The following is a 25,883-nucleotide window of genomic DNA, read 5'->3' on the forward strand; positions in this document are numbered from 1 at the left end:
GAAAAGCAATTGCCAGAGCTACAAGAAAATTGTAGGCACATTGAAACTGCAGAAGATCTCCTTTAAATCCAGTTTAATATTTGCTGTGTCCTCTGTTGGGGAAGGATTGATGCTCTTGTGATCAAAGCACAAGGCTGGGAGTCAAGAGGCCCAGCTTCTTTTCCTGCTTCCGGCCCAGACTTTCTGTATAGCCTTGGGCAAGTTCGTGAAGGCTAAATTTTCCAAGATTTGCATGGGTGCAAATACCCATGATTTTCACATTTTTCCCCATCAAACAGGACAGATCATCCCCACAATCTGAGTCATGATGTTCTGCATTTTCTAGTAGGATTCTGGCTACTGCTTTACGTTATTTTTACTTTTGCTTCTCATGAGGAATAATCAGTGAAAAGACACTGTTCATGGCTCGTGTTCAAAATCTTTTATTGGTCACACTTAGAACCATTCCAAATCATCTATGCAAGTGTGAAAGTTTGGCAATGAAGTCTTCTTAATGGTGTCCAGGTGGTACCTTTAGAGTGATTAATAGAGGTGGTCAAAAATGATATTTGTTTCTGTGGAAAATTGGAATACCGAAATATTTTAGTTTTCAGCAAAAGAATTTCATTTGCGGGTGTTTGGTTTTTCTGACAACAAAATAGAAATTTTCCATGGAAAGCAGGAGCATTTCACACACAAAAATTCATTTAAGCAAAAACCCAATTTTCTGTCAAAAACCAGCATGACACAGAAAATTTTTGACCAGCCTTGCAATTACCTTGTTCCATAGAGAGAATATCATTAACTCTTTTGCAAAAGCTTATATAACATAACTGGAACTCTAATAAAAAGCTGTGAGGACCAATTGTCCTCAGTTACTTACTAGTCCCATTGATTTAACATTTGAGAGTAGAATTGGATCCACTTTACAAAATAGAAGTCAACTTCTGAGCAGTAATATGGCATATAAAGTCCTGGTCTAGAAGCAAGTTATTATTGTAATTAGTATCAGGTCCAGCTCGAGGTTTTTTGCCGCCCCAAGCAAAAAAAAATAAATAAATAAAAAAAGCCGGAGTGCTGCCCCTTGAAAAGAGCCGCCCCCAAAGGGCCAGAATGCCGCCCCTTGAGAAGCGCCGCCCCAAGCACATGCTTGGAACGCTGGTGCCTAGAGCCAGCCCTGATTAGTATCCATCAAGCAATTTTTGAATTATCTAATCAAACACAATTTCCAAGTTTCAGATGTGTCTGAGGAGCCCTATGACTCAAACCATTTCGATTTTTTTCAAACCAAGTTTGGAGGAGCTCATTGCAGACGTAGACTAATCTCTTTTTGTTTTCCAAAAGATGATTTTAAAATGGCTGTGAATTTTAATACTTCTTTTATACACAATTCAATAAAGGTTTTTACAGCAGCCACCAGAAATTGCACATGCTTTACCAAATCTATTTAGCCTAATTGCATAATTTCACTAATTAACTAAGAAAGCAATACTTGACTAAAATTTGCAGGGGGGAGGCGGGGGAATTCATGCACATGAGGAAGATCATTAAGGACCATAGTTTACCTTCTGTATGTAACCAAGGCCATCATTAACATTATGAGCCTTCTATAGGTAGAAAAAGATTCATAGATTCTAGGGCTGGAAGGGACCTCGAGAGATCATCAAGTCCAGTCCCCTGCCCTCATGGCAGGACCAAATAATGTCTAGACCATCCTTGATAGACATTTATCTATCCTACTTTTAAATATCTCCAGAGATGGAGATTCCACAACCTCCCTAGGCAATTTATTCCAGGAACTTTTTCCTAATGCCCAACCTAAACCTTCCTTGCTGCAGTTTAAGCCCATTGCTTCTTGTTCTATCCTTAGAGGCTAAGATGAACACGTTTTCTTCCTCCTCCTTATGGCACCCTTTTAGATACCTGAAAACTGCTATCATGTCCCCTCTCAGGCTTCGCTTTTCCAAACTAAACAAACCCAATCCTTTCAGCCTTCCTTCATAGGTCATGTTCTCTAGACCTTTACTCATTCTTGTAGCTCTTCTCTGGACCCTCTCCAATTTCTCCACATCTTTCTTGAAATGCGGTGCCCAGAACTGGACACAATACTCCAGTTGAAGCCAAACCAGCGCAGAGTAGAGCGTAAGATTGACTTCTCGTGTCTTGCTCACAACACACCTGTTAATGCATCCCAGAATCATGTTTGCTTTTTTTGCAACAGCATCACACTGTTGACTCATTATTAAAGTATCCTTGTTCTGTTTGGTTATCAGGTGAGCCCAATTGTTAAGCCTACCCATGCGGAGGGCCACTATAATGTTATCCCCAGCACAGTTTGCTTTGTCCTTCTATTGAAGTTTGTTTATAAATGTCACCATGAACTGCACCACATGTGTAATAGTCACAGATTACTTGTAAATCTTACATTAATTCTCAAATAGCTGTGGATATCTGTATATGGATCATACTCTTATCCCTAATCCCAACTTTTTTGTAACTGCCGCAATAGAAAAATGTCATAATCTGAGTACAAGCATTGTACTATTATGTAAATACAGACACCATGGAAGGGATAGTGCCTACCTGAAGCAGATGGTATAAATAAAACAAGACTATGAATTAAGAAGCTATAATGGTGTCCAGTATCAGAGGGGTAGCCGTGTTAGTCTGGATCTGTAAAAAGCAACAAAGAGTCTTGTGGCACCTTATAGACTAACAGATGTATTGGAGCATAAGCTTTCGTGGGTGAATACCCATTTCGTCATGCATCTGACGAAGTGGGTATTCACCCATGAAAGCTTACGCTCCAATACATCTGTTAGTCTATAAGGTGCCACAGGACTCTTTGAGGCTATAATGGGTTTCCGGAGATACCGTTAAACTCAAGTGATTTGTACAGTTACTAAAATGGAGCAGGACAGGATAACTGACTCTCTCTGGTTTTGGATCTTTCTTGGAACCAAATCTCCAGAGGCAGATTCAAAAATTAGAAAGGGTACAAATGATAGGTTCCAGTTTTGGCCCATCTCTGTGTTTTCTACAGATGTAGTAATAAAACGATAAGTAGAGGGACCCCACCTCTGTCAATCCAGCACTTTTTATGAACATTAAAACTCACCGTTTGTTAAGCTAAATTATATTTGTAATTGTCTGCTTAATACTACTTAATTATTATTAAATTAACACAATCTGCCTTCTTGTTAGAGGATTCCCTTTATAGCTCTCCCATGCACAGTCTATTAAAACAGTGGTTCTGGTTCTCACCTTTTACATTCTGTGACCCCAAGTTATAACAGAAAAATGTTTTGGTGACCCACCTGCCATTTACCCATAAAGAAAGGGTGGGTGATGGCAACTCCCTGAAATCTATTTGTGATCTCCTGGGGGTTGCAACATCCAGGTCTAGAACCTGTGAGTTATCACACCCTCCCTCCAAGTTATTCTTCATTATTTTTTATTCTTAATGGATGAAAGTCACCCCAGTGCACACCTTAGTAGAAAACTCCTATAGAATGTAGGTGATTGAAGCAATAGGGTTCTTGAGAAATTGAATAGGATTCTGTGACAATTGTTTAACAGAGAATGAGATCCTTGCAACTGTTTTTTATTTAAATCATCCTATAGAATTCTATAGCAAGGATATAATTCTGTCTTAATGTATAAGGGATGGTTCTAAAAACCTACAGAAAGGTTGTCATTTTCTAGTAAATTATGTAAGACTGTTCCATAAGAATAGGGCCAGCAAAAGATGCCATGCCATTAATGTGGGTGATGTGGCTTAGTTAAATGTTAAATAAAGTCCTCTGCCCTACTGCATTTCACTCAGTATATCACATCTGAAAGCCATTGCAAGTGTATAGTGTTTCCATTATTGATTAATTCCATAGCTCTTTGTTATGCTAAATACTTTAAAGACGGATTCAGAGTCCCTTAGTACTGATTGATTAGGCATTATCACAAGCTACCATCTGGTTACACTTGAAGTGCACATCCGCCCTTGAACACCTACAAGATTTATGTGATATTTTGCCCCACCCAACTTTTAAGGAATCTAATTCTCATGTAATGTGCCTGCTGACTGAAGCCCACTATCCACACAACAAGTATACTAAGGAAAGTGGGGTCAGCTTCCTAACTGACATGCCCAAGTGGCCTTCAGCCCTGATCTATCTCTGGCCCCAGTTCAGGAAGGCGCCAAGCTGAAGGCACCTGGGTAGTCCTGTTGATCTCAAAGGGACTGCTCACATGCCCAAGTACCTTCCTGAGTCAATGGATGAAATCCTGGCTCCACTGAATTCAACACAAATTTTGCCGTTAACTTGAGTTTGGCCAGAATGTCGCATCAGGGGTCACTATGAGATGAGAGGCTTGTTTTTTTTCCAGAGCCCACTCCATTCTCTGCTGATACCACCACCAAGGATGACAGTAGCAGTTTTATGATGTGGACACATGACTACTAGCCCCTGGGTGTAATGGACAATAAAATCTGCAGCTGCTTATTTTCATTGGTTATAATTCTATACCCAAAATGAACATTAGGCTGTAGAGGAGCTTATGGTCTAAAGACACCTCAGAGACTTTAAAACAATTTTTAAAACAACCAAGTGTCAAAATGGGTTTATTTTTTTCCTAAAGTTCTCCTTGTCACAGGCACAGGCTTTCCTGTATTTGTTGCTGCAACATGGAAGCCCCCTTGAGTGCAGGCAGATGAAATGAAGGCCTGTTTGGTGAAATCAATAGTTCTTTTCAAATCCACTATTAGCCCATTTCTAAATTGGTCTCTGAATTGTTTTATGAAACTAAATCCCTGTTAGAGCAGGGAAGTGGAGGCTGTGTCATAGCTAGGCAATAAACCAATTGAAAAATCATCATTTAAACTGCCTGAGGCTCAAACTATACCTCTCAGCCTGCCAAGGCCCAAACGTAGATCTAATGTATGACAAAGACCCAAAATGAGAGGGGGACTGCAGGAAATCGATGTAGTCATGGGATTCCTTCAGCTAGTGTAACTACCTCTCTCTATAACCTCAATTTCGCATTTCCGATTTACACAATTTTCCACCATAAAAGTGAGGGGAGCACTACATTTGTGTAGAGTAGTGTTAACTTTGGGACTAAAATGAAGTTTGCCCCACATTTAAGCACGTGTATCACTGCTTTACTGGACTGGGGGCCATGGAGTGGAAAAGTTGGGATTGTGCCAGGCACTTAGAGATTCATGGATTTTCTGTCCCTTCTCGAGAGGAAGGGTCCAGGGGTTAGGGTGCTAGCCTGCGTATTCTGAGTCCCAGCCTCTTTTCCCTGCGCTGCCACAGACTTCTTGTGTGACCTTGGTCAAGTCACTTGGCCATTCTGTGCTTCTATTTCCCAGCTGTTAAGTGGAGATTATGACACTTCCCTACCTCACAGGAAGGTGTGTGAATGAGTACATTGAGGATGGCGAGGTGCTCAGATGCTATGGTTATAGGGGAGGTCATAGAAATACCTCAGATAGATAGATACAGGGCCAAGTATAATCTGGCCCTGAATGTATGGGGTTTATGCGTAATCAGGAGTGATTGTGCCAAAATGCGAACTGTCCCTAGTGATGACACCACGTTAGCCTAACCAGCCACAGCTTGGTTTGTGTGACCAAATCTAGTTGTAGTGCCCCAAATATATCCACACGTGGGGTGAGATCTTTGTGCTGCTTCCCTGCGAGGTGCAACACAAAACTCTCAGCCCAGCGGGAGGGGGGCTCAGATGGCTATCAGCCGGCTTTGTGCTCTCCTATTGTGGGCTACTGTGGGGCTGATGTGGCTCTGGAGTAAAGTAGCAAAACCTGGAGCATACCCTGCAGCAGCATAAAAGGACCATAACAGAGGGGAGAATTCTTCCTGTGGCTTTTAAGGAGGCCTCGTAATAAGCTGCCATGCAATCTGCTGAATTCCTGCCCTAGTCCCATGAACAGCCATTGCTCATGAATCTATAAAAGAAGCTTCATTGCCACAGCTACAACCCGGTTGTATATTGAAAAGGCACAACTTCAGCATTGACTAGTTAAGCAAATGTGGGGAAAAGCTGCCGTGAAATTGCGAGGGACTTTGGAATGGTTCACGTTACAGCAATGCAGGAGAGGAATACTGACCCTTAGCTGACTTCTGTGTGGAGCACTTCGTAAATCTTTAATATGTGACGTGCTGCTTGTCAGCTTTCATTTATTTTCTTTCTTCTCTTAGGGGGACAGGAAGACTGCATCCTATCCTATGAACCTGTCACAAGACAGGAAAGTAAGTTTCACCTGCTGTTCTATTATTACCGTTATTATTTATCATGCCAAGGGGCCAGCTGAGAACTGGGCCCTGTGAGGCCAGGCTCTGTTCAAACACAGAATAAGAGACCGTCCTTGCCCCAAAGAGCCTACACGTCTAAATAAACAAGCCAGACAGAGTGTAAGGAAAGGGATACAAGAAACAGTGAACAGCGCAATGGCAGCAGATGTCATGTTAGTGCTTGGATTTTTATTTATTTATTGGTTTGTCTTTCTGAGATCCTTTTGGGGAGATGTTTTGGGAGGGGATGAGCTAGAGGGAAAGACAAAGGAGAGGGGAGGGGCTGAGTCAGAAGGCAGGAGGGGCTGGAGCACACACGTAGTCACCACAGGGAGGAGACCCTTCAGAGTACAAACTGCAGGAAGCAAACAGATGCCCTCACTGGTGTCCTTCAGTCCCTGCTTCAGCTGCGTTCTGCAGCCCCTCTGCCGCCTTCTGTCTCCAGCTAGCTCCTCCCTGCAGTTTCTTTTCCAAAGTCTACATGGCCTGCTGTCGACACATGGAAGGTGAGGGGGACAACCTCATGAGGCCTAGTGTCCTGTGGTGTCTTCCCACACTATTCTGGCCCCAAGGCTGGAGGGTGACCTCTGCTAATAAATACATTTAGGCTATGGCTACATTCCAAATCACTTTGGTATAATTGACGTCGCTTAGGGGGTGTGAATAATCCATACCCCTGAGCGACGTAAATTACACTGACCTAAAGTGCCAGTCGGCAGGACAGCTTCTCCCTTCGACATGAAGGCAGGAGTTATTAATCCGACGGGAGAGCGCTCTCCCGTTGGCTTATGGCATCTTCACCAGAAGCGCTACAGCGGCGCAGGTGCAGCTGCTGTGGTGTAGCCATAGTTATTGAATATGATATTGAGTGTTTGTGCATTTTCTCAGCTTCCCCACAAAGCTGAGAGTGTTGTTTCCCTCACAGCATAAGCTCTACCCATGGCAGGTTATCCCGCACAATGCCAGTCTGTAAGTACTCTGCCGTGATTATAAAACCGAAGGGCTAAAGCCTTGTTTGTATGGTACATCTGCACTGCACACACCTTACAGTGGCATGTAAAGAACATACACTGCACTCCCCCTAGCACAGGCATAAATAGTAATGTAGACAATGAGGCACTGCTTAGGTGAGTAAAGACCTGCCTGAACCTCCACAGCTCCCTACATGCCCAAGCGGTGTCTCCTCCCTCTACATTGCTATTTGTAGCAGTCTCCTGTTCTGCTGACTCCCTGTTACAAGGAAAGGCTCTGGCAGGGGAGAGGCAGCAGGGAAAGGCTCTGGCAGCTCCACACTGCTGGAGATTTTCCCAGATGCCTTCCCCCTGCCAGAGCCTTTCACTGCCAGGAGTAGTTACCAGGGCCGACTCTAGATTTTTTGCCGCCCCAAGCAGTGAAGCGGGGGAAAAAAAATAAAATAAAGCCAATCGGTGGCATTTCGGCGGCAGCTCAATCGCGCCACTTCATTCCTCGGTGGCAATTCGGCGGCGGGTCCTTCGCTCCCTCTCTTCCTCTTCGTCGGCACTTTGGCAGCAGCTCAAAGAGGAAGAGGGGGACTGAGGGACCCGCCGCCGAAATCCCGCCGAAGACCCGGATGTGCCGCCCCTTTCCATTGGCCGCCCCAAGCACCTGCGTCCTTCGCTGGTGTCTGGAGCCGACCCTGGTAGTTACACACCACGGTGTGGACGCAGCCCGCTTTTCACTGCAGTGTGTAGCTACACAACCCTATATACCTCTGCCAGTGCAGCCAAGGCCTAACATTGGTGCAACCCCTGTTGATTTCACTGGGATTGTGTGTAACTGACAGGAGAATTTAGCCCTCAGTCTCCTTCCCATTTCTCATGACATGGTTCATCTGATAGCATCTAGGAGCCACCTTGTCAAAGATAGTCATTATGTACCATCAGGCTATGAGTAGAGCAGGTCATTGGCTGCAAAGGTCTGCTCCATCTGAGAGCTCTGGAATAGTACCTTGTATACAAAATAGCACCTCTCTCATGTGCAACAAAAATAGATTTATTACTGTAAATGGGCATCTAAAATCTTCTAAAACTTCAATCCACACCTATGAGCTATAAATCAGTGTTGGTTAGCTAGCGTACATATTTGATGTTACTGTCAGAATAAAGAAAATTTATAGTCTTCATCTGAACATCACTTTCCTTTCTGTTGTTCAGTTAATTACACCAGACCCGTTATTATTTTGGGTCCTATAAAAGATCGGCTCAATGATGATTTGATATCTGAATTCCCTGATAAGTTTGGATCATGTGTACCACGTAAGTACTCTTTTCTACCTACTCCCAAATTCTGTAACAGTTATGTTCTTTGATGTCGTGCATACAATGCAAAAGCAGCGTCAATATTTATTTTATGTAATCGTATTTCTCAAAAGAAAATTTTAAAATCTGTAATTGAGATGTAAAACTCCTAGCCAACATCCAGCTGAGATGCGCTGTTTTGTAGAAGATGTGCAGGAAATGGAATTTCTGTCCCATGGGAAACTTCACATGTCTAAAAAAAAAAAAAAAATTGTTCCAAATGGGGAAATGAAAAGTCAGAAATGCAAAATTTCCCACGGAACACAAATGTTCGTAACAATCTATTTTGGAAGACCCCACATTGAAATTTCCAGCCACCTCACCCATCAGGGAGCCAGGCAGCCCACTTGCCCACAGAGCTGGAGAGCTGAACAACCTGCCCAAGAGCAGCCCAGGAAGCCAGACAGGAAGATATGGAGCCAGGTAGCCCACCCAACTGGCAAGCAAGCCAGACAGGGAACCAGCTGCTAGCTCCTTGGTAATCCAGGGAGATGGGGAGCCAAGCACTTTGCCTGCCTGCCTGCCCACCCACTAGGGCGGCCCAGGAAGTCAGCCAGCTGGGTAGCAGGCCACCCATGGAGTCTGGGATTCCTGGGTTTGTGCCTGGTGGAAGCCTGGAAGCCTGGATTTCCCCTCCCTCCTGCCAGGTGAGATGCCAAGGACCTGGAAGCTCTGGGAGCCAGCTCAGGTGGGCTCCCAGAGAGCATGGGAGCCCAGGGAGCTCTGGGTCCTAAGCTCCCCACCAATTAGAAAGCATATTGGATGCATTTCCCAGTCATTCAGCCTTTCTCTCTCAGACCTCACTCTCCCCTAGGACTTGGGTCTTATCATGGGATAAGGGGGACATTTTTATGGGCGCCCTTTGTTGAAATGCTGGAGGCACTTATGAGCTGCACCAGATCTGAATTTGGCCAGGAGTGGTCTCTGTTAAGTAGTAGATTTTTTGTGAGAAAAGTGCCTACGTACATCCTAATTTTCCCATCTTTTGTTGGTCTGTGCAGATACCACAAGACCGAAGCGTGACTATGAAGTGGATGGGAGAGATTATCATTTTGTCACTTCGAGGGAACAGATGGAAAAGGATATCCAGGAGCACAAATTTATAGAAGCTGGGCAGTACAATGATAATTTATATGGGACTAGTGTGCAGTCTGTGAGATTCGTCGCAGAACGGGTAGGTTGCATCCATTTGTACTGCACTTGCAACACAGCCTGTTTTGTACCACCGCAGCCTTTCAGACAGCTGTAAATATACAAAATATCTTCACAATAGTGTCCTCAAAATTATGGATATTCAAGGCTGCAAACAAGTTGTGATTTTTTTTGTTGTTGTTTATTCGTTTAAAAGTTGCGGCCATGGGTTTGCTAAAGTTGTGGTCACACCAAAACTGCAACTCCGCCACACACGCAGCCCCCCTCCCGAGCCCCCCAATTTCCCAGGAGAGAGTTGCCATGGCAGCCAGGAGCAGGCAGAAGTGCCTGGACCAGCACCCCCACCCCAGTGTCGGAAGCAGCACAGGCTCGTCCTCCCTCTGCATTGCAACTCCCTATTGGGCCAGGCTGCTGGGCCCCATTTCAGTAGAGGGGCAGCTGGGTCAAATCTGAGTGAGTGACATTGTGACCTGGTGCGCCGGCTCGCAACACAGGGCTGCCATTGTAAACCAGGCTCTTCCCCATCTCAGTGGGGAGCAGAGGAATGCGCAGCTGCAGAGAGACGGTCCCTGCCCCCAGCAGCAACATCCAAAGGCTGAAATTTGCAGCAAAAAGTTGCAGTGTCTGCTACAAGTTGCTCTTAGGGCAATAAAATCCACGATTTTCTTACAGCTTTACAGATATTAGAATCGCTCTGAAAATAAAGAACCTAGCCATGAAGGGGGCCAGTCCAGCTAGGATTGGGTTTGACAGAATGAGGGGGAAACTTAATGAGGAAGAGAAAAGAAAGCTAGAAATGTAATGAAAAGATTGACTGGGAATTATAAACGTAAACTTGGGCCCATTGAAGACAATTCATAGATTATAGGACTGGAAGGGACCTCGAGAGGTCATCGAGTCCAGTCCCACAATTGCAAGACTCTGATTGGTCTAGATTCTGCTCTGACTTTTACACTGATGTAAGTCCATGATAGTCAACATAATTACGCTGGATTTATACCAGTGTGTGACCATGAGTAGATTTGCCCCCAGTGTGGTAATATTGAGAGTTAGGTAGAAGTTAAGAGCAGGGAGCACATTTCTCTCTTGTCCAGGGTCCAGTAGTACATGAGTTACTTCATGGAAGGGATAATGGTAAATAAATGTTATTTATTTAAAACTTCCTCCCTTTTCTCTACTTTGGGAGAAGACCAGCTAGTCCCATCCTATCTCTTCAAAGGCCAAACTATTAGATACCATCAGGACACTCTCTCCTTTTGTTTTAAAGGTGCAAAGTTTCTTCTCAATAAACTCAGAGTTAAGCTGAGATGGAAAGGGACGGTCTTTGTTCTCCTAAAGATACACTAGACCATTGTCAGTATGTAGTGAAGGGTATGCAGGCACCAGTGCTCTTGACCAAAAGTGACATTCTTCTCTGCAAAGTTTAATTTCATGTCATCCCTTTCACTTTCACTTCTAGATGCAACAAAAATATAATTAAATTCAGGCTAAGTGCCCGTGAGTGCTATTTGAATGCCCGCCGTGGCCAAAGTATGCTAAGTAACCCACAACGCCTGGAGGTGTAGAATTTCTCTGCACTCGTCTGCAATCCCAAGAGCATTGCCTTTGGGCAGCATTCAAACCAGTCAGCATGTCTGGAGTTCTTTCTATTCCACATGTGGTACCCCGCATCCAAGAACATAACATCACAGCAATACGAATAGCAAAACACCCTTCCTACCTTTCAGTCAGCATACAGCTCCACGATATTTTTCTGACCTTGGAGAAAGGATGTGATTCAAGCACAGGATTAGGTGCCTTGGACTCTTGAGTTCTAATCCCATCTCTGAGACAGGCTCCCTCTGTGGCCCTGGCCAAGTCATTTCACCTCTGTGTCTCAGTTTCTCTACCTGTAAAATGAGAATAATGCACACCTACCTCATAGGGTAGTATCCAGATTATTTAAATAGTTAATCTTTGTAAAGCAGTTGAAGATGAAAAGTGTTTTATAAATGCTGAGTATTGCAACAATACATAACACAAAATGTGTCATGAACATTAATAATTGTAGCCTTACAGACACCCCTGAGAGGTAGGTAAGTATTATTAGCCCCATTTTACAGATATGTAAAATGAGGCACAAAGAGGTGAAGTGACTTGCTCAAGGTCACACAGGAAGTCTGTGTCAGAACCAGGAACTGACCCCCCAGATCTCCTGACTTCCTGCTCTGTACCTCAAGTACAAGGGCATGCTGTTATTCTTAGGAACAAGATTTGCTGATGTCCACATAAAATCCCCCCCTCCCATCTTTAAGTTCATCCTAGTTGATCCTCCAAAACTGATAACGTTGTTTTCCACATCTTCAATTTATTTCTTTTACTGGCATCAAAGCAAAAGAAATATTGTGGAAGTAAACAGCCGAGTAAGTGCCTTGGAGCCTAGCCTTCTCTTGGTGAGTTAGTAATGTTTGTTTTCTGGAACACTGCATTTTAGGATTCCTTCCTTTCTTTTGGTTGATTTGCAATAAACGCTGCAGAAATAAACACAGCCTCATCTGTTTCCAACAGGGCAAGCACTGTATACTTGATGTATCAGGAAATGCTATTAAACGGTTACAAGCTGCACAACTCTATCCCATTGCTATCTTCATTAAACCTAAATCATTGGAACCACTAATGTAAGTATATAATCTTCTAGGCTAGTTTTGGACTCCTGTCTCAGAAGGCACAGCAAAGATCTCATGTTAGCATTTTGCCTGTTCTCCAAAGTCAGGAAAACCAAACAAATCTGGAATACTAAAGAACTTATTTTCATTTACACAATAAATAACCAGTCAGCATTACCTAGTTGTTTGAGAATGGAAGTCAGACAACCTATAGCCTGTGTCCACTCACCGTTTGATTTTTTGGGAAGTGACTTAAATGCTCTGGGTTTTCCGCATCTGTAAACTGTTTTCATTATTTATTTAGCGCTGACACTGCGTCTGGTGCTGTACAATACACAAAAATAAAGATGGTCCCTTGTCTGATGAGCATACAGTCCACAGAAAAGACACATACAAGATTCAACACAATTAGAAAAGCAGAGGTGGAGATAATGTAAAGGTTTGATTTGTTTGGTATAAGAATACCTACCCAGCGTAAGAAGAGCTCAGTGGAGGAAGAGCACTATATACCTGCAAAGCCTTATGATTGATATCCTATTATTGATATCCCAAGCAATACTAAGTTTTGGGCAGTTTCTTTAAGGATATGTATCAAAAATATAGGGAGGCTATTTTTTACTTTCATTAGAGTAAAAAAAGCTTTCAGCCAAATCTCATCAGTGCAGACAGTACTACAGGGACAAACAATGTGAAATCCATTATTTTTTGCTTCTGGAATAAGAGGCTTTTATAGATCTTTGAATGTCTTATTTCAGAAATTCTCTGCAGAAGGAGCTTTTAACTAGAATGTCAAGCTTTTGTAAGAACAACAACTAGGGTCCTTGAAGCATGGTTTATATGAGTATGTTATGCAAACAGAATAAGACTAAAAAATTCCTAAAAAGAATAGGAAATGTATAGAATTCAGACACTCCAAATTATTTGAACATGTACAAATTCCATGCTTTCCCATGCAGCCAACACGAGGGAAGTCATCTCTTTAATATGTGTCTTCCTAAGGAACCATCACCAACAGTTAGTTTCCAATATGAATAAAAACCTCTCAACATAGTTAATACAATTCTTTCTGAGGCCAATGTCAAGAGGATAATGGCACAACACTGAACTGCTTACCCAGGAAAGTTACTCTAGGGTGACCAGATGTCCCAATTTTATAGGGACAGTCCCAATTTTTGGGTCTTTTTCTTATATAGGCTCCTATTACCCCCCAACCCCGTCCCGATTTTTCACATTTGCTGTCTGGTCACCCTAAGTTACCCACGTTACTGAACTGTACTGTAGTGAAATGACTAGGTCACAGGGCTTTTTTACAAGGGGACAGGAAAGTTAAGGCAAATCAACTAAAGGTGTGAAGTCAATGTGCAGGAGTTAAAATGCAGGGTTAAACCTTCCAAGCAGCTGTTCTCACTCTGGAGTAAAGTGGGCTTAATCCTCCAAGGAAGATTATTAGAGCAGCCATGTGGGGGGTTTAACATGCTTTAACTTTAGTTGATTTACATTAACTTCCCTGAGTGTCGCCATGTAGGCATGGCCTTAGTAATCTAAGGTTTCTAATGACAAGTAATACAGCTAAGGCTTGTCTGCACACACAAGTTGTACCACTTTAACTACTCCAGCATAGTTACGTCAGTACACACACACCCTTAGTGCAGATGCAGTTATACAGGTATAAAAGTGCCATATACCAGTACAGGAAGGGGCATAATAAGGCACCTTCATACCACTATTACTGTGTCCACATTATTAATTGTACAGGTATAATGATTTCAGTAAAAAATTACATCCATAGCCAAAATACCGGTAGCTATACCAATACAATAAACTGTGCATAGACCAGACATAAGATTTAACTACACTTAACAAGACTCCCTGTCACGCAAACAAGTTCAACATCAATATAATAACCAAATAAACCACACCCGACAAAAAATTGCCGATGAGAACAAACACAAAACCATAAAAATGACTTGTCACTGAAATGATTAAATAAAACTGAAGGGCTCGATTTTCATTTACACTAAGGGTACGTCTTCACTACCGGCCGGATCGGCAGGCAGCAATGGATCCAGCAGGGATCGATTTATCGCGTCTAGTCTAGACACGATAAATCGATCCCCGAGCGCTCTCCCGTCGACGCCTGTACCGCAGCTCAGCGAGAGGCACAGGCGGAGTCGACGGGGGAGCAGCAGCAGTCGATTCACCGTAGTGAAGACACCTCGGTAAGTAGTTCTAAGTACGTCGACTTCAGCTACGTTATTCACGTAGCTGAAGTTGCGTAACTTAGATCGATCTCCCCCCTAGTGTAGACCAGGCCTAGGGCTCCTTTACATCACTCTGGCAATATCTAAAGGGTCTTCCACTGCTAGTACAGTAAAAAGGCCTTAGCATGAGTGAGAGTCCAGCCTGAAGATTTTGGTAGATAGCAATCCTTCCATTGAATGGTAATGTTGCAAACTTAGTACTATGAGACAGATTTACATATACTAATTCCAAACCTATTAATATAACCCATAAATGACTGACATATGCTTTCAAATAAACCTTCCCTCTCCTATACTCTATAAATCTACCCTCTGGAATGATGGAACCAAAGTAAGGAATACTGTATTTTACAGAGAAGTTGCTACAAACATTGTGTGATTGCTGAAGCAACATCCATGGGGTTACACATTCAGTTATACAAACAGCCAACTTTAGAGACATTTATAGAAATACATTTTTGTAGCTTTAACTACCCATGATATATATATATACAGCATTTTTCAGCAGGCAGTTTCTGTCCCTGATGAAAGAAACTAAGGGGTAGGTCAACTGTAACTAATGCATGCTGTCATGCACTCATGGATCATTCTTTATGCATCATCATGCACATAATTTCCTACATGCATCACATGCCATGCCATATACAGTCCATTGCCACATATTCATGTGGTTTCAGTGCAGAACATTAAATGAGGTTTGTGTGGAATACAGGATGCTTCCTTTTATAATATGGTGTGAGCTTGTTTTCCTATGTTACCTTGACAAAGTTCCCTGCTCTTCTGAAAAATAAGGAACCATGTTATAGAAAAGGTAAAGCAAAGTAGGTCTGTATTTTATTGTTAAGACTTTGGACATCTTCTGGTGTACACAAAGCCCTAAATCAACATGGACATTGTTCTTTCTGGGCCACAATACACAGTATTAACAGCTGTACATGTACATAAAATTACAGTAATTAAGTCTCAAGTATCAGAGGGGTAGCCGGATTAGTCTGGATCTGTAAAAACAGCAAAGAGTCCTGTGGCACCTTATAGACTAACAGACGTATTGGAGCATGAGCTTTCGTGGGTGAATACCCACTTCATCAGATGCAAAACACCAGGGCAGCCTGGTGTAGTGGGTGGTGCACTGCCCTGCCCTGGGACCTAGGAGACCTGGGATTGATTCCTGGCTTTACCATGGACCTTAGGCTAGTTTGTTTGTTTCCTCTCCCTTCCTTTGTCTGTTTCGATTACAACCTCTTCGGGGGTAGGAACTGTTTTGCTATGTATCAGTGGCATGCCTAGCACAATGGGGCCCTAATCTCAGCTGGGGCCTGGAAGAAGAGGAGGAGGAAGGGCAGACTCCATCCATCCGAGGCTTCATTAAAGTCCCTCCAGACTGCTGCCTCCTTATAAGCAGTGCCCCCTTTTTCCCGGGGCAGAGACCCGCCCAGCGCCGTCCGCCACCCCGATCCCTGACAAAGTGGGTATTCACCCACAAAAGCTCATGCTCCAATATGTCTGTTAGTCTATAAGGTGCCACAGGACTCTTTGCAGTAATTAAGTGGTGTCCCAGTAATCTTAGCTACTCCCATCAAATGGTAAAACGAGTGCAATACAAGAATGTTACTGGTATTCAGTACATTTATGGTCTACATTTTACAATACAAATGGTATTACAGAAGCTATTCCTTTAACTAGAAAAAACAGGAACAGAAAATACTACCAATGTGGAACATCATCAAGCTACCTTTTCTGTTGGAACTGTCAAGTTTTTGTTTCTCGTGGCTGGCTGAGATTTTGACTGTCTGCTTCAACTCACGTTAACAGAGGGGGGTTTGCATTACATTTCCTCGGGTTTTGTTTTTGAAGAGGTGGGGAGGAAAGAAATTGGCTGGACTTAGTACCAGATGGTCCTTAGCCTTCGCGTAAGTGGGCTGTGGGGGATGAGGGAAGGTGCGGGGGCCAGGAAAAAGAGCAATCCCTGCATATTCAGAGGCACACGGGTACAAATCAGGCTGGCAATCTTAGGGAGGGATTGCGTCATCCAGAGGCAAATTCTTTGCCAAGCTGTGGTAGGATGGTGCATCTCCACACTGCGCCCAAAGGACGGCTGTGCCTCAGTGGCACAATATAAATGTTACCAGTCAGGCCTTTACAGGTAATACCTGCTATTTGGGAGCTAGAGATTTTTCTGTTAAGCTGCTACATTATCACAGCTGTATCTTCACCATGGAAAAAGGGAGAATCATTTGCTCTCATTTGCAAGGAGAGTCTATAAATCCAGAGATGTCTGGGATTTCCCTTGTTTGTCCCTATGATTTTTCTCTTGTTCTTGATGTTAAGATATCTGTGTCTGCCTAAGAAATATCTACACACGCTCCTTCTCATACACTAATGCGTGTGCCTACACACACGCACAGTGGAACCTACTTAAAGTGAACGCCACTCGATGAAATTCTGTCTATTGGAAAATAGAATGAAAGTTCCCAAATTAATATGCAAATTGAAATTCCAGTTACAACAAAACGAGTGGTGGAGTGAGTTCCACTGTAAGAAGGTCCCTGTACATATAACAGATGTACAGTAATGTGGGAGGAGTTTTGCACAGGAGCTACACCCATTGTAATCTTAGGATCCACACAGCCTACACCCTGTTCTAGCGCTTTAAAAGCCTCCCATGGCATTAAGGGACAGCCCTCCTTCAGCAGTCTCTCCTGTACTGCTATTGCTGCCATCACCTCACCCTCACTCTGCCCCTGGCCTCTCTGTGCTCCCATCATGCACTAGGATGAGACATGGTCACCCCTCTCTTGCATCTCCATGCTGTCTCACTGCAGAAGGTTAAGTTTTCATTGATGCATAAATTGTGAGGCCTGAAGGAACCATGACAATCATCTAGTCAGACCTCCTGCACAACATGGGCCAAAGAATTCCACCCCGTAATTCTTGTCTCAAGACCAATAATTTCTGGTTGAATTACAGTTTACCTTTTAGAAAGACTTCCAATCTTTTTTTAATTCAGATTCAATAAAGGGCTCGATTTGTTAATTACTTTTAACTAATATTTAAAAATATATTTCTAGGGAAATGAATAAACGTCTTACAGAGGAACAAGCCAAGAAAACCTACGAGCGAGCACTTAAATTAGAACAAGAATTTGGAGAATATTTTACAGGTATGAAGTCACTTCAAAACACCTGTCCCCAAGGATTCAATCCATGACCACAAAGCAGCTGGAGTCAGCTCTGTCTCTAGCTTGAAAGAATGAATGGTACATGTATATAGTGTGCCACAGTAAAGACCCGATATTGAGTAGTATCAGTTCCCATTGAAGTCAATGGGAGTTGAATGCAGTTCCTGTATATCAATGCATATGTATGAAGTGAATTCTGTGCCTGTTGAAGTCAGTGACAAAACTCCTAGTGACTTCAGTGATGCATGACAGGGACTGATTGTCCCAATCCTGCTCCCATTAAAGTCAGCAGGAATTCTGCGATTCACTTGGCAGGTCCTAGCATCGGGTACTTGCACTGATCAGCACAGAATTTCATCCTGCTGGACTTCTGCATTTGCCTTTACCATTATGAACAATATATTGACCTCAAAAGGATTTTTAAAGAGCAAATAATTTGTAAATAATTTTGCAGGTCTACCATGGAAGAATGGAAAGCAGATGATAGGTCAATGCTTTCAGACTCAGTTGCCTTAAAGTTAGGACCTAAATCCATATTCAGGCAGCTAAATACAAGAGAACCGATTTTCAGAGGTGCAGAGACCACACGCCTCCATTAACTGCAGTGGGAGCCGAGCCGGGCACTTTTGAAATTCATTTCCCAAGAGGATCATTTTCTCCCTTTGGCAAATGATCTCTTCATTATATAAAATATGAAATAATATGAGACCAAACTCACTGTTAGCAAAAGCAGATGCAACTTCACTAAAGTGGTACCCACTTATACATGACATGAACATGGCCCAAAGTCTAATCTTTGTGGGGAAAATAAAATAATCTCATTTCACTGTAACCGTTGCCAGAACTACACAACTGAGGTGTTACAGCTGGGAGCTGGTTAGAATACTTTACCACTAGCTTGCCAATACTGGATGAAATCCTGGCCAAGTCAATGGGAGTTATTCCTTTGACTGAAATGGGCCCAGGCTTTTATCCAATGTGCGCTGTGGTTTATGGATAGCCTAGTAGCATTGCAACGTATGCAGTAAAACTGAGCACAAAAAATGCCAGCCCTAGAACTTCAGAAAGCACAACATTTCATTCAGGAAACAACCTTTCAAAACATAGTGTTGTGTGTGCTGAAAGGAAAACACAGAACACCTCTTTCTGGCAATAAAGGAAGCATGTTCTTCTGTGTCAAGTTGAAGGGTTAAATATAAATACATCTAGACTGTTTTTTGGGCTACAACAAAACACTGGCAATACAGAGTTGTTCTTGAAAGGGGGCCAGTGTACGGACCCTGGGTAACTAATTAGTTACAGACAAAGCAAGGAGACATTTATATTTTTATATTCTAAAGACGGCCAAACACTACAAAATTATGTACTATATGTCTTGTAGCAACTGAACGCAGCGCTGCACAAAATATTTTGATGAAATAGCAGATTGCAGTGAATAAAGGGATGAAGTTTTCACACGAAAATTACGAAAAACTCAGGCCATCTTTTTACCAGCTCTGATTGAACATATTTGCACAAAAAAGTATCTCCAGCTGCCCTTTGCACAGTTTCTACCTGGTTCGTTATGTTCTGAAGAGCCACTCTACTAATTTTCTAATGTTTTCATTTTCCCCAGACTATAGGAACGTTTTAGTGAACACATATAATGGTGACCTACATTTCAGTTCAGCTTTTGCCTTATCCCTGGGGTCACCCACAAAATCTTACAGCAGTGAAAATCTTGCATTAGTGAAAGGTGTGGGCTAATTCCATGGCCACCATGAGGGTCTGGTCTGCCAGGATGCAGTCATGGCCACGGAAAGCTGGGCTCCCAGGTTGGTTAGAAAAGCGGGCAGTGACTAGTTCAGGAAGGGTGGGCCACAACCAGGTCAGGCAGAAGACGGACTGTGTAGCCCTGCTACAGCCTCCACTGGCAGGGCTCCTAGGGAGTCCGTTGGCAAAATGCAAAGCTCGACTTCCCGCAACGGAAATCCCACATCCTGCCCGCCTTTGGAAGTGAATTCTTATTGGGAGGCAGGTTTTCAGGCTGGCACAACAAGGTGACATATGCATTTCTCTGCCACAGCGAAGGTGAGCCCAGGCTAATGCTCTTACAATAAGCAATGGCAAAGGATCTTTGTTATGGTGGATCACCATTGTACTGGACTCATTTGGGATCTGCAGGGTGCATGGCTTTCCCGACACTGCACAGTTCATGTGCATTATTATTAGTTCTTCCAGTTTTATCAACTGCTATGTTAATATTGAAACTGTGCTGACAACTGCTGCTGTAGACCGTACCAATTAAAAATGAATTGTTTTCATATTGCAGCTATTGTCCAAGGAGAAAGCTTAGAAGAAATATATAATCAATGCAAACTTGTAATTGAAGAACAATCTGGGCCTTTCATCTGGATTCCTTCAAAGGAAAAGTTATAAATTAGCCACTGCACCTCTGATTATGACGGAAGAATATTTAGAAGAAAACTACACTATGCTATTTTGAGGCTTTCCTGTTTTTGTTGCATTTATGTTCTTGCAGTCAATGTGAATTTTTATGAATGTACAACACAAAGTGTTTGAAGCCATGAAGGACAGTGATGGGTCAAAAGGGTAGGAACAAAAAGACTTTTACCATACAAAGCAAATCTGCTGTGTGCGCAAAACACCAGTTGTAGGTATAAACTTTTGACATGGGGACCCTCAGCCACCTACTGCATCCACATGGACCTCCTGAACGATTTCAGTGGCTGAGCTCAGTGTGTTGATCAGTTTAAAGAGAAGTTTCCCAGCTCCTGAACCTTGCACAGGGCTTGAGCCTGCAAGGGCTGAACACTTGACCCCGGTCCATACACCTGTGGGTTGTCCCATTGAAGTCAGTGGGACTAAGCATGTGCTTAAGTGTTTTGATGGATCAGGGCCACGTGCACCTTGTTGGATTGAGCCCATAGAACCTGTTCCAACTCCTATTGAAGTTAATGGAAAGATTCCCATTGACGTTGGATTGGGTGCTAAGCTTGTCATTGCACATCAGTAGTTGGTACACCTTGACTTTGGTAACTATGCACATGTTTTGATTTCCAAAACCAAGTCAAGCATTTCTTTTTCCCCTTTGGACACACTATTATATCAGGAAATAACCCCCTGTAGTTTATTTCAATGGTATTTGGTGTTGGGAAGAGAACAGAAGCATGTCACGTCCCACACATACCCACTCAAACTGACAAGGAGGGATACAACTGGGAAAAGCTTTAAAATTTTGGATTGTCTATTTTATCATTTATACAGATAGAAGGCACTTAATGATGGAATAATTTATAAAAAATTAAAATATATTGATGTATAGAAACTAATTTCTATAGGTGAAAAATGTTTTGTGAGATATTTTGTAAAGATTAATTAATTGAAAGTTTAAATATTTGCACCCTGGTCTGGCTGTAAAATGTAAAGAGGACCTTCAAGTTGCACTATCCCTTTTTGCAACAAATTATCTAATAATATTAACAAACCGTATAATTTCTTACATTTTAGATGGCAATTTGCTTTTTTTTTTTCAACTTAATCCTCTCTCTCCTTTTATTTAATCATGATAAATTCCTGTGGAAAGAACTCAAATTGACTACCCTACAGAGTTTTTGTTGTTGTTATTGTTTTGGAAATACTAGGATGATGCATCTTTAAATTGAAACAGATGATTTTTCGGAGGCAAAATGTCAGTGACTTGAATGCAGTGTATTATTTTCTCTCTTGAAGGGAGCCATAATCTTCACTGGAAAACATTTTATAATCATTCCTTATGCTGTAAGTGAAATGCCGGAAGCATTTAGTCCTTTTTGCCGGCAGGCCACTGACTCACTTGTGTCATCATTTCATTTCACAGTCAACAGGGGTTTTCACCTGACTGGGGCAATGGACATTTGTCGGGAATTTGGGGAAAATCTGTGGAATTTCAGCTTGGGGTATATGGGTGAGGGGGGGAGTTCTTGCTTGCTGTTTCACTTGGTCCTTATTTCATATACTGATACAGATTTCGCTGTACCACATCTGGAGGATAGTTACAAATAGATGAACTGCCTTTGCTGCTGCAGGACCACGTTTTATAGAAAACCCAGAAAATACTGCAGGAGTCCAACACTTTTTAGCTGATGGCTACTTCGATCCTAATGTGTAATGACATTTTAAGGGCAAACATTTCAGTTACCGAGTTACCGATAGAATATTCAATTACTTGTCTAGTCAAAGCTTTCAGACTTATGTCTCTATGCTGTACTGATATGACAGGTACATGCAGCCACGCTCAGTAAATAGGCTGATTAGCTGGATGTTTATAAGACAGCCATCAGCAGTGACAGGGTTAACAATATGGGTACTGTAGCGATCATTAGGCCTCATGGTTAACGCTGTATTAAAATGGATGTGAGAAGTTCATGCTTCTTTATTGTTATTTTTTTTCTGCCTGCCCAGCACAGATTCAAAGACAGAATATCAGTAGAGTTTCTAAACTATCTCCATCACCAGAAGGGCTAGACATTTAAAAAGAAAGAAAGCAAGCTTAGATTCTGGATAATTATGCAGAAATCCACAGGAAGAAATCCTAGATCCCTGGAAGTCATGGATTTTTCCATGCTGACAAAGTACTATTGTCTCAGGTCCGGCCCGAGCCCACCTGAACTGATAACCAAGTATCCTAAAGCAGGAACTCCATTCTAATTTTCAACTCCGTTTTTAAGCAACCACATCTGCTTCTTTGTTTCTTAGTTCAGCATGCGACCTTTTACGATACTATCCTATTAGTAAATGTTCTGTTTTGTCATGTGCTGTGCTTTACGGTGAACAGTAACACTATGGCTGAGTACAATCAATTTTTCCATCAGTCTTTGGTTACTGTGGTACATTATTTATTTTTTCCTGTCTGTTGTTTGTGCTTCCAATTTAGAGTTGCCATTGCACTTCTTATATTTTTTAAATAAAACATATATATATTTAAAAAAAAATCACCAACAGCAGCAATGAGAGGTCTTATTTCCTGTAGGGTTTATACCTCCATTTGTTTTGTGTCTTGATGTTTTGCGTTTCATGTTACAGCATACTTAGTGCTGCAGTTCATTTTTTTAATGCAGCCATTCAAAGTTGCATTGGGTGGCAGAGAGAAGAGAAATATGAAGTTAACTCAGTTACATCTGGTGCAAAAAAAAAAAAAAATCAGTTTGGCGCCTCAGACCATATTGGTGCTAATACCCAGTAAACATTAGCAGCTCTCTCTCTGTCTATATAAAAAACTGGCAGGTGTCTAAGAGACAACATGCAAATACTGGACCCTTTAGGAAAAGTGCCAGATCACATCACTGGTGCTATTTCTCATGTTCTGGCACAATGTGTAGCACCACAGGGTCTAAGTTGAACCAAAAATATCATGGCTTATTGTCCATCCATGAACAATCACACTGACATCTTGCTATCTTTGTACAGATGTGCAATATTGCAACCTATTTATTTCTCCTCCCCATAAATCATCTTCCATGCACTGGCCTCTCTTAGTACGTGCTACTGGGGCTCAATGAACTTACGCTCTGGTGGTCTAACTACCCAATGCAAGAGCCTCTCTTTCCACCTTAATTCCCCTTTTCACCAGGTAAAGAGGCCCCTTGTCTACACTAGCACTTTGTAACCACTTATATTAAAGGCGCGCTCGAAAATAAATAATATGTAATGTAACTGTGTTAGTAGTTAGCATGGCTTGATGAGCCAGTGTGGACAGGGCCCTAGAAGTCATCCCGTGAAAGAAAAGTCAGGGTTAAATCTCTCCCTTGCACTGGGCTTTCAAATCCTCACTCTGGAAAGCAATGCTGAATCTGAGCTAATAATAATGATGAGCCATCTCTAGCTATGTGTCCTAGTGACCTAGTTAGTGAACACCTTCTCAGCTAGTTATCTTATTTTTCTATGGAGCGTTTGATGGTGTGTTACACTTTCATTGCAAATGCTTAGCAAAAGTCAGTCAAGTGAGTGGGGGGGGTGTCGGGGGCTGGGTTTTTTTGCTTTTTAAGTCCACAAAAGGATTATTCAGTGAGTGACCATGTGTGTAAATATTTGTAGAAAAAGCATTCCAGAACAAAGGCTCTGTCCTCTTTTTACAGCCTCAGAGTTAAAGCCATACCATGTTCCCCCCCACCCCCACTCACAAAAGGAGGTCTTGCATCAGTCACAATGTTGAATGGGGATTTTTTCTCTTAAACAGCCTCTTCGCAATTGTATGCATGAGTTTTAGCTGGTGACTGTTTTCATGCACTTGAGACCATTTCTTAATGAAGTAAACCTATTTTCCAGTCCCATCAAAAATGATACCACAGCATCTAGTCAACTAGCGCAGCATTAATAACTGCTTAGCACTACATAAGAAGAGGAACAGTTCCCTTGAAATATATTATGGGGTGCAAACCATTATCAACACTGACAGCAACACAATCTAAATTCTACTCAGAAGCTGGTAGGGGGTGGGGCTGGAGCCTCAGCTGGTGTACAGCATTGTTGCTCCATTGACTTGAGTGGCGCTCATCCCATTTATTTCACCTGTAGCTACATATAATAGTTCCCCTCATGTTAGCCTGTATTTAGGAACCAACAGTCTATTCTCCATAACATTAAGGGCTAGATTTTTCCAAACTCCTCAGCACTCACAGTTTGGTCCAGATTTTTAAAAGTGCTAAGCTCCCACCTGGATCAATTATTACTACTGCTATGACTTAATATTTGTATTGGGATAGTGCGTAGGCGTCGGGCCCCACTATGCGAGGTGCTGTATGCACAGAATAAAATGACCATTGTCTCGGCCCGCAACAGCAGGTGGATTTTCAAAAGGGTTCAGCACACAAAAGCTCCTATTGAGTGTGACAGGAGCTATTGGGTGCAGAAGACTACACCACTGGGAGCCAGATTCTACCTCTCTGCCTCACACTTATTCAGTTCCCTGACCTGTTGGTCTGGCTCAGACTAACCACACAGGCCTGACATAAGACAGCATTTGAGAGGGTGGGGTACATCACTCGCCAAATAGCAGGAGACATCTAAACAAATGACACTGTTGACCTCCCCCAGTGGAATAATGAACTTTTAATTATCTTAATTTCTGGACTTGTTTCCTAAGTTTGAACTGGCTGGTCTAAACTTTTGAGCGGCAACAGGCTGTACGCAGACTGCTTTTGTTTGATACTTGATGCTGTGTGTCTGCTTGACAGGATGTTTCTCAAGCCAGCTATAGTTGGGGATAATCAGAATCTGAACAAAGTACACTATACAGCTAACAGTCCTGTTAAGTGTAAATATTCTACGCCTCCATGCCATTCGTGTAAAGAATAAAGCACACACAATTATAAAAATTGAGATGTATATTATTTCATACTAGTTGTGTCCTTGCTTATTTATTCCATTACAAGCTCTCAGTTGTGGTTCAGTTGTAAATGCTTGATAGAGTGTTTATAAATATGTCATGAATTTTATTATAAAATATTAATATTAAAGCATTTTTACACTTTATAGCAAATGGCTCCTTCACAAGGCATAATTTGTCTTTTTTTTCCTTAAGGTGAAATAGTAAAAGGGAATGTGTATGCATTTAATTTTTGTTGAGACATGTTCAGATTTATTACACAAGCCAAACTGTTAGGATAAACACAATTCTGGCAGTGAGCAGTGATACCAAAGAGGCATTATAGAAATGAAGTCTGGAAAGGCCCTCGAGAGGTCATCTAGTCCAGACCCCCTCCCCCATACATACACATAGACAGCTCAGGTATGCCTAGACCATCCGTGACAGGTGTCTGACTAACTTGTTGATAAAAAACACCCATGATGGTGAGTCCACAACCACCCTTGGTAACCTGTTCCAGTACTTAACTATCCTTCTAGTTAGAAAGACTTTCCCTAATGTCGTACCTAAATCTCCCTTGCTGCAGAAGAAGCCCATTACCACTTGTCCAACTAATCAATCGTTGTCTTCTTTATATCAGGTTCCCCTCAGTCTTTTCTAAAGTTTAAACATGTCGACTTTTTTTTTTAAATCG

At 42.3% G+C, this 25,883-nt stretch overlaps 1 protein-coding gene across 14 annotated transcripts in view; it reads left to right on the forward strand.

The window, feature by feature from the left end:
• Positions 1–25,356, forward strand: part of DLG2 (discs large MAGUK scaffold protein 2) — a 1,481,925-nt gene extending 1,456,569 nt beyond the window's left edge. For all 14 annotated transcript variants that reach the window (XM_054015731.1, XM_054015732.1, XM_054015733.1 and 11 more), the window contains 6 exons: positions 6,198–6,248; positions 8,465–8,566; positions 9,610–9,782; positions 12,308–12,417; positions 17,735–17,826; positions 20,156–25,356. In XM_054015731.1, the coding sequence (XP_053871706.1) occupies positions 6,198–6,248; positions 8,465–8,566; positions 9,610–9,782; positions 12,308–12,417; positions 17,735–17,826; positions 20,156–20,262 (635 nt within the window). In that variant the 3' untranslated portion in view covers positions 20,263–25,356. The remainder of the gene's footprint in view (positions 1–6,197; positions 6,249–8,464; positions 8,567–9,609; positions 9,783–12,307; positions 12,418–17,734; positions 17,827–20,155) is intronic.
• Positions 25,357–25,883: the final 527 nt, after the last annotated feature.

The sequence above is a fragment of the Malaclemys terrapin genome, chromosome 1, assembly GCF_027887155.1.
Source record: "Malaclemys terrapin pileata isolate rMalTer1 chromosome 1, rMalTer1.hap1, whole genome shotgun sequence".
NCBI classification, from domain to species: Eukaryota; Metazoa; Chordata; order Testudines; family Emydidae; genus Malaclemys; species Malaclemys terrapin.